Genomic DNA, 11676 nt, shown 5'->3' with positions numbered 1-11676 from the left:
ATTTAAGTAGGTGGATTATAACTTGTTTAAAAAGGAATGAACACACGTTTTTTTTTTTTTCCTATGAAGTTTTGACTAGAATTAAGTAGTGAAATACAAGATAACTATATTGTGACATAAGCCCCACTCTACTCATGGAAACCATTTGTTAAGAGATTAGGATACAGATATGTCCCAGTCTGGGAGTAATGAGAGAAAAGAGCTCACCATGGAGCAGGAGGCAATTTTTAAATAATTAAAAGATGATTGATTTATTTATGTGCTTGTGTGTCTGTGTTTGTGTATGCTATGCAGATGCCAATACTTGTATAAGCCAGAAGAGGGAGTGAGGCTCCCTGAGCTGGAGTTGTGAGCAGGTAGTTGTGAGCACTAGGTATGGGTTATAGGAAGTAAACTCCCATCTTCTGGAAGAGCAACACATGCTCTTAACCACTGGGGTATCTCTCCAGCCCCAGAAGGTCATTGTAACTACTTCACTGAAACCAGTGTTTACTGAAGACTGCCTTTTCCACTAGATAAATAGCTCTAATTGCATAATCCTAGAACATGAGAGGAAATTCAAAGGGACTGGGTATTTTTTATAAACTCTTAATATATTGGCCTCTAACCATGCTGGTCAGGTATAGAATGACTTCATTTTTATTCTTTGAAGAAATTGAATTATTTTGTTGTTATTGTTTGAGACAGGCATTCACTACATAGCCCAGGCTGCTTTGTAATTCACTATGTAGCCCAGGACGAGCTCATACTGTAATTCTCCTTCCATTCTAGTGTGAGCCACCCTATACAGCTTACAGTTCAACACCCTTACCCTCCCCGGCTTGCATCTTCCCTCTGTGTGCGGATTTCAGGTATGTTCCATAATCTGGTTCATACTTTTGGCTTGAAATATAAAGTCAGCTGAATAAATGTCAGTAATTTTAAACTTGTTCATTCTCTTGTACTTTTTTTTTCACAAAAAAAATTTTTATTCCAACTTTCTGTCATATTTCTGGATCCATCACCAATGTTCCATGAGGAAGAAACAAAAGCAAAACAAATGAAAAACTGAAATCAGAATCACTAAAGGGAAACAAATTAAAATCAAGAGCCATCAGCAAGAGTACAGAAAAAAAATGTGAAAAGAAACGGAAGATTCCTAGAAAACTGTGTTGAGGTTCTTATGTCAGCAAAATACATTCCTTCATGGAGTCTAACAGAAACAGATCTTTTTTCCTGCTAAGGTACTAGAAATACACATTCTGTTTGAGTGCTGTGGAAAGGCAAATGTGTTTGTAATGGTAATTCTAATCAACTGCTACAGAGTGACCCAGAAACACATTTGTGGATTTTGGAGATGACATACACTGTACTTCTTTGATTGGGATAGTGAACACTCTAGAAAAAAGTGAACACAGAAGTACAAGACAAAAGTGAATAAAACTTCTCTTATATCTTAGAAACATTTACATGGAATCAAATTCCAGTGCAGTCACTCTGCTTTGATGAGGCTTTTCTTCAGCTCCTGACCTCAGATGCTTGACCAGTCTCCTGTGAGACTACTTAGAAGGTGTCTTCTTGAACAGCAAACCTATTTTTAGTGATGAAGTCACTCTTTATAGTGTCTTCTTGGGATTGATAACTAATGGCTATCTTTGGAGAAAGTCTTAACCTTTCCTTGTATACCCTTTGTGTGTGCCTGCTTCTGTTTTCACACTCAGGACTCCATAGTGCTATCTTATCACTATTAGCGCTAACTTAACAAGAGCTCCATATACATCATCACTAGAGTCATGAGAAGATTCTTTTTTCTTTCTTTCTTTTCTTTTTTTTTTTTTTTCTGGAGCTGAGGACAGAACCCAGGGCCTTGCGCTTGCAAGGCAAGCACTCTACCACTGAGCTAAATCCCCAACCCCGAGAAGATTCTTTAATAAGGCACAGCATAGTCTAGCCCAAAGTGACCAAACTCATTTTCAGGGAGAGTGAGTCAAGCTAAAACTTACTTGAGCATTATTGGTGGAACCCTAGTGTTAAAAATGAGCTTAAACAAACAATCCTACACAGAAGTGGGGTGCTGCCTTCAGCTTTCTCTTGAAATGGAATGTATATGTCAGAGTAGATACAAAAGCTGCTGGGTCCATCCGTTCCCCAGAGTTCTCACAGAAAGCCCTATGACTGTCATCTGTCCACAGCACATCTCATAGTGACTGTTTTAATAAAAGGACACAGCTAACTGATGCTCAGATACCCCATGTAGTCAGATGATATTCTTTCTACACTGGCTGTCTTTATTTATATGTCCTCTACTTTCTTTGGTGAAGGATGTGAGAAACTTTAAAGCAGTTTTTAAATGGCCCATCTTGGTTACTGCTCATTTGCTTGGTCATATGCTTTGCTCAGTATGCTTCTCTTTATTCTTGACTTCAGAGTCATTTTATTCTGTCAAGATCTTTTGTTTTTACTTCCTTTTCATTTCTTTGATATTTTAAGTACTTAAGCAAAGAAATATACATTGTAGTTCTTTATTACTTCAGACAGTATATATATTCCCATTAACTTTCATTAGGTGAAAATTAGTAAAGAGAAACAAATAGAAGAGTACTGAGTAACACCATGGCAAATACACACTATTCATCATTTGGGTGCCTGATAATAATAAAGAATATGATTATGATAATAATGAAGAATGTAGTTACTTTATTTTAAAGTATAGCTAAAATAGAAGTAAGCTAATTACTGCATTTCACAGGGAGTAGAAGCCAAGATTGTTCTCAGTAACAAGGATAATTTTCAAAGATCATGAAATACTACTTTGTTGGTTCTAAACACACGAATGTGTATGCTTGAAAATAAAAAGAGATTTTATGGTCCAGAGGAAGAAAAATCAATATGTTGAAGAGACACCTCCATTCAATGTTCATGCATCACTGTTCACAAGTTGACAAAAGATGGAAACCACCTATACATCCATTGAGGGTTGATAAATGAGGAAATATGGCTTATATATGTACTTAAATAAGTCCAACCTTTTTAAAAGCAGGAAATCCCAGCATTTGTGATGACTCTTGTGAACTTGGATGACATTACATTAAGTGAAATAATTCAAACACAGCAACATACATGACCTTTCTTATACACATAATGCAGAAAAGTTGAACTCATATAGACAGAATGTCTAATAGTGTTTGCTAGATTCTAGTCATGTGGGCTGGACCATACTGGGCAAAGTAGAAACAAAGTTTCAGTTAGGATGAGTAAGTCCTGGAATCTGTTGGATAGCATGGTGACTATACTTAATAACAGTGTATAGAGTACTTGACAATTTCTAAGACAGTAGATTTTAAATGTTCTTATCACCCACACAAAGGTAAATATTTTAGCTGATAGATATCTTAATAATTTGGCTATAGAAATGACTTCACAACATCAGGATGTAACAGAACATTGTATTGCATACCATTACTATATATATTTTTGTTAGTAACACCTCAAAAAATAAAAAAAAATGAATACATTAATGGAGTTGTACCAAACATTTTCTTTTGCTATTTTACTCATAACCTAATACATTTATTCTAGTTCCTAATTTCATAAAATGTGTCATTATAAAATAATCTAATGTCTCTATAGTCTTATAATTCACATTCATATTACTGATTTATATAAGTTCTATTTACATATGGTGTGAAGTGGTGATTCTGTATCTCCGGTCTTCTGAGGGAATTACTTAGATTGACTTTGATCTGAAGTAATTTTCTAGGTTGACTTTGGTTCCACACATGCACAGTGTAATTAGGTGTCTGTGTTTGACTTGTTTTGTGAAATATAATGTCCTCCAATTCTATCCATTTTGCTACAAATGACAGGATTTCATTCTTCTTTATGGATGAATAATGCTCCCTTCAGTGAAGTTAATCTCCTGAAGGCATGGAGCCAAGTGCAAAACAAGATAGGATGCTAGAAGAGATGGCCTCAGGGGTTGGCAGCAGTCATTAAGACTTCCTTGCAAGGGGAATTTTCTCCCAAGACAGAATTTCGGAATGGTCTCTTGTTGCTTTTCTCTATGTTGTCATGATTCTTACTCCCCAAAACTGATGCCATGCTTACAATTTCATTTTCCAGGTGTGATGGAGCCTTCATGTTTAGCTGGATTCTTCATGGCCTTTCTTCTCTTACAGATTGATGTACTCACCCAAGGTAGAGACATCCTCCCCATTTTATTGACTAAATTTGTTCTTTGACAATTTCAACCATGCTTACAAGGCATTCTGCATACTCCCCTACAACCCTCTCTAATTCCCTTTCACCATTGTCATCTCCTCTTTTCCTGACATGCCCCCTCCTCAGAATCATGCTTTTTGCTTTGTTTTGTAACCCACTGATTTTAATCAGGATTGTTTGTGTGCCCACAAGTTTGGGACTATCTGTTGGGTCATGGTGGGTTCACACAACAGAAGACAATGACTGTCTCTGCCTTAAAATCCACCAGTAGCCAATAGTTCAGCATGGAAGAGTAGGACCATTACTCTTGGGAATGAGTAATTTTCTGAATGATGATGACAGTCTCAGTCTCTTCTTTTTAATTAAGAATTTTTGTCATTCATTTTACATACCAATCAAAGATTCCCCTCCTCCCTCCTCTCACCAACCCAGCCTCCCCCTCCCAACGTACCCCATACTCCCCCCAACAAGAAGACAAGAGCCTCCCATGGGGAGGCATATCCAGTAGAGTCAAGTCCAAGCTCTTCTCCCTGCTGTAAGGCTGCACAAGGTGTCCCATCATAGGTAGTAGGCTCCCAAAAGCCCACTTATGCAGTAGGGATGGATTCTGATCCTACTGCCGGGAGGGGGGTCCCCAAGCAGATCAAGCTACACAACTATCTCACCATGCAGAGGCCCTAAGCCAGTCGCATGTAGGCTCCACAGCCATTGGTCCAACTTTCATGAGTTCCCACTGGTTTGCTTTGGTTATCTATGCAAGTTTCCCCATCATGATCCTGATGTACTTGCTCATAGAATCCCTCCTCTCTCTCTTTCACTGGACTCCTGGTGCTCTACCTGGTGTTTGGTTGTGGATCACTGCATCTGCTTCCATCAGTCTTTGGAGAAAAGCTCTGTGATGACAATTAGGGTATTCACTGTTTCTTTCCTCTCTTCTTGTATTCACCCGGATATGAGATGGATTGACCCAACATCATCTTTATCTTCGTGTGTTGAGAATTCTGATCATCAGTCATCACCTTAAATTATTTAATTCCTTCCCCCAGTAAGTGTTACAGAAGCAGATACATTGAGCATCTCTCTGTACCTAGCTGTTTCCCCATTTTGATCCTCCAGTGGATGCTTATTTTGTAGGGTTTTAAATTAATTATGGGAAATAGTTTTATAGTTTATCAACTTTTTGAGTTTGTCTTCAGCAGCGAAGTTGTTTCAGTTTTCATGTAATTCTTCCTTACCACATCACTTAGAGTTTTGACAACAAGAACTCTAAATGTATTAATATATTAATTTTTAAAATCTGTTTTAAAAACTACGTTTATTTGCTCTTTGCATAGTAGACTAACTTTCTAAAGAACTTGATTCAGTGTCTATGCTCAAAATATGGTGATGTAAATGCCAAAGTAGCTAGTGTCAAGATGGGAATACCAAGTTGAATTTGGTTTTGTCTTGGATTTATTGTTTATCTTTTTGTATTGAGATATATGTACATGCAGTAAAGTACATTAAGTGTACAACTCAGTGAAGTTTTGCTTTTAGGGGAATTCACAAATCCCTTCTTCAGCTCCAGATACTGAACATTTGTATCATTGCAAAATGTTGTCTTAACTTTTCCTAGTCAATACCATGCTCTTCTTGCCAAAGTGACCATTGTTCTAACTTCCATTGCCATTAATCACAAATGGTACTGTATTATTTCATTTATAACAATTTCTATAACAGCTAAAATTATTCACCATTATTCATTTATGGTGACAGGAGTTTGTTAGTATTTTTGGATATGTTTTCAGTATTAGCATTTGGATTTGTTTGTATTATTTTTGTTGCTTTGGGTTTTAGGGTTATTAGGATTAATATTATCATTAATAATTCTTAAAACATGTGAACATCTACTAAAATTTTCTGGGTTGTGAACAAAGGTACATGTACAACTTTAGTTGATACTGACACTTTCCTATATAAATAGAGTCCTCTGTCTTATGATGTGTGGCAATGTCAGTCCTTGTCCTGCTTCTTCTACATTATAATAGGGCTCAATTATATTTCAATGAGGTTTTGCTTTGCATTTCCTTGATGGCTGATGATGTTGGACATCCTTTCATATACTTTTTTGGTCATTAGGACATCTCTTTAAATTAAATACATCCTTACTGTTTTCCCATTTTAGAAAATTAGCTTGTATTTTTATAAAATCAGCACCTGCTATCTATTTTGAACACAGTTCCTTTCTCAGATATAGTATAACTATCTTCTAGTCTGTGGCTTTCTCTTTTTGTCCTGATGTACAGAAATTACTAAATTTCATGAAGTCTTATTTATCAGCTTTTCTCTGAGTGTGATTTTGTGTCTTTTCATCCTGTGTTTATATAGAAGTATTGTTTTTGTCCTAATTGTGTCTACCCACATATGGGGTACAGGTAGCACCCATTTTTTGAATGAACACTTCCACAGACTTTTCATCTCTTGAATCCATACTACCAATCATAACATCATCTTTCTCCTCTTCCTAGCTATGAGCTTGAATATACAGATTAACATTCAGGTTCCAGATGCAGAAGGGGTACTGGTGGAGTGTACGTCAGGAAGTTTGTTCCCACCTGCTGAGATGACATGGAGAGACAGCAAGGGGAATGTAATTCCACATTCATCAAAATTTGACTCTCAGGATGGATTATTGTACTTGAAGAGCAGCATTCTTCTAAAGAACAGAACACATGGTCCTATTACTTGTTGCATTTACAACGCAACTACTAATCAAGAGAAAAAGAGAAGCATTGTCCTACCAGGTATGTTCTTATGACTTGGTTCTATCAAAGATGAATTGTTTTAATCAATGACTCAAATTGAGGAGAGAATTAAGTGAAATAATAAACGTGAAGTTATATTACAAGTTACAAAGTGCTGTAGAGCTGCACTATTTGAGTTGCTGAACATCAGAAAAATACTGGATGCTATCAACAATGTTTTAAAGAAAGATATCAGGGTTGGAGAGAAGTCTCAGAGGTTAAGAGCACTTGTTCTCTATGAGGGCCTGTTTGGTTCCTAGAACCCATACTGGATGGCTCACAACCATCTGTAACTCTAGGTCAAGGGGATCCAGTGCCCTCTGCTGGACACCACATGCTCCTGCAGGCATGTGCACATGCACACTCACAGACATCTACTCTCACAAGTATATAGAAAATAAATCTTAAAGAAGCTATTGAAATAATTGGACAACAATCTCTCATTCTGTGTTGCATGTTAAGGATTCAAAAGCTGTGACTTCCACATAAATTTCTAATTTCTAGATTTCTATTTCTAGTTTGGGACCTTGAATATTGTTTCTCCTTTAAAATTATCATTTTTGTCTCATCTGGAAAATAGCATATATAACTTCTGAGGTAAAAGGAAGGTTAGAATCTTTCTATATGTGCCTTTTTATATAATAGGAGTCAAGACAACAGGGGAAAGGACATATTAAAAATATAAAAATAAAGCACCAAGAAGCATGAAAGAGATGGCAGGGAGGCCAAAAGGCATAGGAACAAAAAATTATACAGACAGAAGCAGGAAATAGCCTCCAGTCCTGTCCCAGATCCTGGAGGGAGAAGTAAAGACAAAGATTCAACCACAATCAAGCTTGGCAGCCTTATGACAGTCTGGTGATTCTTGTCATAGAATATGCCTGTAGTTCTCATGAGTTCAATTTCAGGAGATTTGATGTGGTAGTGACTCTTTTGCATGACAAGACAGTATTGGTGAAAAAAAATCAAATTTTCTGCTTTCTGTGTCTCAGAGTAATGTACATGGACTCTGAGCTAGCAGTTCTACCTATCCTGTGTTACCCTCCATGGTGTTTGCCTTATCAGTGACCCAGAAACAAAGGTGCAAGGCAACCTTGGAATAAACCATCTGAAATCATGAGCCAAAAGAAGACATTCCTCCTTTAAACCTTTTAAAAACATTTTGTTACAGTGATAAAAGTTTCTAATATAACATGTAAGTAAAGAGGCAGAATTATACAACTCCATTATCCATGCAAGAGTGCTATTGAAGAAGGAAATGTATGCTTAACAGCCACACTTAATTCTGTACTTTGTACTGTATATATAGAGGAGGGCTGTTAGTTAATGAAACTAGACTCAGGAAAAACAAGATTTGGAAGTTATTAGTTCCATAATAGGACATAAATAGATGGAAAAAGCTATTTTACCTTGTTAGCAAGGGAAGGCAAGATGGATAAGCAGTTAGAAAACCTTTGGACATTAGTTCAGTTCTTGGGACCCATATGGTGGAAGGAGAGAACCTGATACTAAAATTGTTTCCAAAGTCTATGCCAAGGAACCACTTAAAATAGCTAAGTTAATAGGGAAAATAGAAAAGATAGATTTATTCAATGGGGCTACTTTGGGAAGAGGGGCAAAGAGATCCAGTGATTTCTCAAGTCCATCTTCAGGAACCCTAAGATTAAGGTTTAAAGAGATAACCAAGGATATGTTCATTCAGTTTTGGTGAGTCTCTTTGTGTGAGGGTTCCTGGTATGTAATTTGCACCCTGCAAAATGAATAGCTTGCAGATTGTCCCATGTGAAGTTTTTGGAATTTAATATGAGCTACTGTGCACAAAATTTCCAGTTGTGCAATTTCTTCCATGCCAATATGAACCGGAAAGTAAGAGCAGACCAAACTGGCTAAAATAAGCCCCAGGTAAAAGCTAAGAAGTCCTGGTCAAGGTGTGGTACCACCATAATTGACCCATCATTGTTTGGGTTTCAGTTTTATCCTACAAGGGAGTCAGACAAGTGGCTACATTTGTGTGAAATATCTATTCAGGGGAGACAAGTTTCCCCTTGTACTACAGCATTTTCCTTCTCCCAGTATGAGATTGCTGGGGAAATTATCATTTCTTTGGGGGCACATTGTTTCAATAGTCTGAGAGTCAGATTGAGAGACACAAATGTCTCCAGAATATAAGGATATTTGGGAGAAAAAGGTGATAGACTGTCTTAACCACATGTGAATCCTGTGAACTGCAATAAAGACCAGCAGAGTACAATATGCCATGGGTATAATAGCAGCATGAATGTTATGGGGAAAAATCAACCACTTTCTAATTAGATTTAAAGCTTGTTCTGTTGTGGGATGTTCTGTATGTCAAATGTGTTGATCTGATTTGTTGAAATAAATAAAATGCTGATTGGCCAGTAGCCAGGCAGGAAGGATAAGGTAGGCGGGACAAAGAGGAGGAGAATTCTGGAAAGTGAAGGCTGGGGAGGGAGATATTGCCAGCTGCCGCCATGACAAGAAAGAGATAAGGTACTGGTAAGCCACGAGCTACGTGGTAAAATATAGATTAATAGAAATGGGCTAAATATAAGAGTAAGAGCTAGACAATGGTAGGCCTGAACTAATGGCCAAGCAGTTTAAATAATATGTCTGTGTGTTTATTTTACAAGTGGGTTGTTGGACTAACAGGGCTTGGTGGCACCTGGAGAGAAGCTCTCCACTCCATTGCTCCACAGGAAGAAACATATACCTGGTATTGGTAAATCATATAGGTCCCAGGATTGAAACTACTATTATCTTGCTATAGTGTCAATTTGCCTTTTAAATTGGAATCTCTCTCCCCAGAGATTAGTGCAGCTTTGAGATCATTTCAGGGAAGTTTTTGTGCATTGGATATTGGTTAACATAGGAACTCACAATTGGTCAAAATGTAAAGAATAGGTGTTTTTGGAGTGCTCAACCACAAATGGTGCATCCAAGCCAAATAGTATTATTCAAATATTTGGGGATTGGTAGACATAAACAGAGCACTGGAATCTGAACTAGACAGGGAGAATAGAGTGAACCTAGTATCTGCATGCTGGTCCTGGTACTCTCAGACCCTGCTCAAGTAACCCACTTTTCAGAAAAGGGGCTGCAGAAAACAAGCAATCCACTACACTATGTCTCATGGATTTTTATCTGTCCCTCCTTACCAGCAATAAACTACATGTGGAGGAAAGATAGGTCCAGATACTGAGAAATTGACTTATTGCAATCCTCAGGACCTAATCTTGACCACCATGAATGGAGCTCTGACCATTATGATGCTCACAGTCAGAATTCCCTTCTGCCAAAACTTCTCAGTGTTTCCATATCTGATCCTCCTCCTCTTCACAGCTGCCTCAGTGGCCTTCTTCCTTCCAGGCACTGTGGCAAGGGTTCCTAGACTCCCTGAGGATTTAATCGTCCTTCTCTCCAGGTACTTAAATTATCTCAGTTTCAAATAATAACCAACTCTCAAGATGGCCAAGAAAGAACAATTGCAAGTGGGACATGGACAAGATATATCCTTCAAAAGCATGTCCCTTTTTACCTACTTTATCCACTCAATCCCATTGACTAATATTTTTGCCATTTTCAAAAAATCCCATCAAATTTTGAATCCATCAATGGATTAATTCACTGACAAAGTCAGAGCCCTCATGATCCAAACACTTCTCAGTGATTGGATCAGCCAACTGAGGACTAAGCCTGTAATGTGAATCTTTTCATTGGAAATGTATATCCAATTCATAACACCAAGTCCTTCTATTGTCTTTCAGATGTCCTCTTCAAACCAGAGAATATATCATTGATGTCAAACAGACCTTCATGTCCTCCTGTAATATATTTGATCATTATACTTGTTTTACATTGTCTTAGAGGAATACTTGTTTGTTGTCTCAAATGGAAAACATGTGAATTCATGAGAGGTAAAGAGCTCCAAAACTATTTCTTCCTGAAACACAATACTCAAATGTGATACATACAAAATTATTTACCTGAGAACTTTAGTGTATCCTAATACTCTTTGTCAAAGAAGGTCTCAAAATCTTCAGAGATCCTCAGGCAAAGCTGCCATCCTTCCCCTTGTGTGGTTCTTCAGGGCTAGCATGCAGCTATCAGCACAATTGCTTGCAAGGTCTCAGGATTCCTTCAGAGGTATCATTACTAATTTCTGTTCACTTTTGGTGTTTGTGGAATCTGTATCATAATATACCTTTTCTCTTCCACGGGTACTTGTCAGGTTTTAGAGTTATTGCTGAAAATTTCTAGGCTTTTTTACATTGTTAGAAAGAGAAAGAGAAAGGGAAACATACAGCAACAAATAACTGGATTATTCATCTTTCCTAATATTTTCCCAAGTTTTCCTTTGTTCTCATGAGACTAACCTGTATACTATATATATTAGGGGTGATCTTAATTTAGGGAGCTAAGACAGATGGTATAGAAGGCACAGGATATGTTTTGAACAGCCTCTTGCAGTGCTGGACATCAGGACATGATGAGTAAGATTCAAAATGAGCAAGAGAAGACACAGGCTAATGAAAGGAAAGAATGCAAAGGTTTCCTTTCATTTATCTAACTCACAGTGTCCTCAAACTACCATTTTATTGGTCTTCTACAATCAGATAAGCCAGCATTCTCTAGGTCTGTCTCCAGGTAGGTTACATTCTGCACAATGTGGAGG

At 37.5% G+C, this 11676-nt stretch overlaps 1 protein-coding gene across 1 annotated transcript in view; it reads left to right on the top strand.

Annotated features, from left to right (window-relative positions):
* The first annotated feature begins 817 nt into the window (after positions 1–817).
* The window catches only part of LOC118577062 (selection and upkeep of intraepithelial T-cells protein 10-like), a 32192-nt gene continuing 21333 nt past the window's right edge, over positions 818–11676 (top strand). The window contains exons 1-4 of the mRNA XM_036177065.1: positions 818–851; positions 4102–4176; positions 6708–6983; positions 10769–10918. Of these exons, the coding sequence (XP_036032958.1) occupies positions 4107–4176; positions 6708–6983; positions 10769–10918 (496 nt within the window). The 5' untranslated portion in view covers positions 818–851; positions 4102–4106. The remainder of the gene's footprint in view (positions 852–4101; positions 4177–6707; positions 6984–10768; positions 10919–11676) is intronic.

Source organism: Onychomys torridus, chromosome 2, assembly GCF_903995425.1.
Source record: "Onychomys torridus chromosome 2, mOncTor1.1, whole genome shotgun sequence".
Lineage (NCBI taxonomy): Eukaryota > Metazoa > Chordata > Mammalia > Rodentia > Cricetidae > Onychomys > Onychomys torridus.
This window is presented reverse-complemented; position numbering and strand designations above follow the sequence as displayed.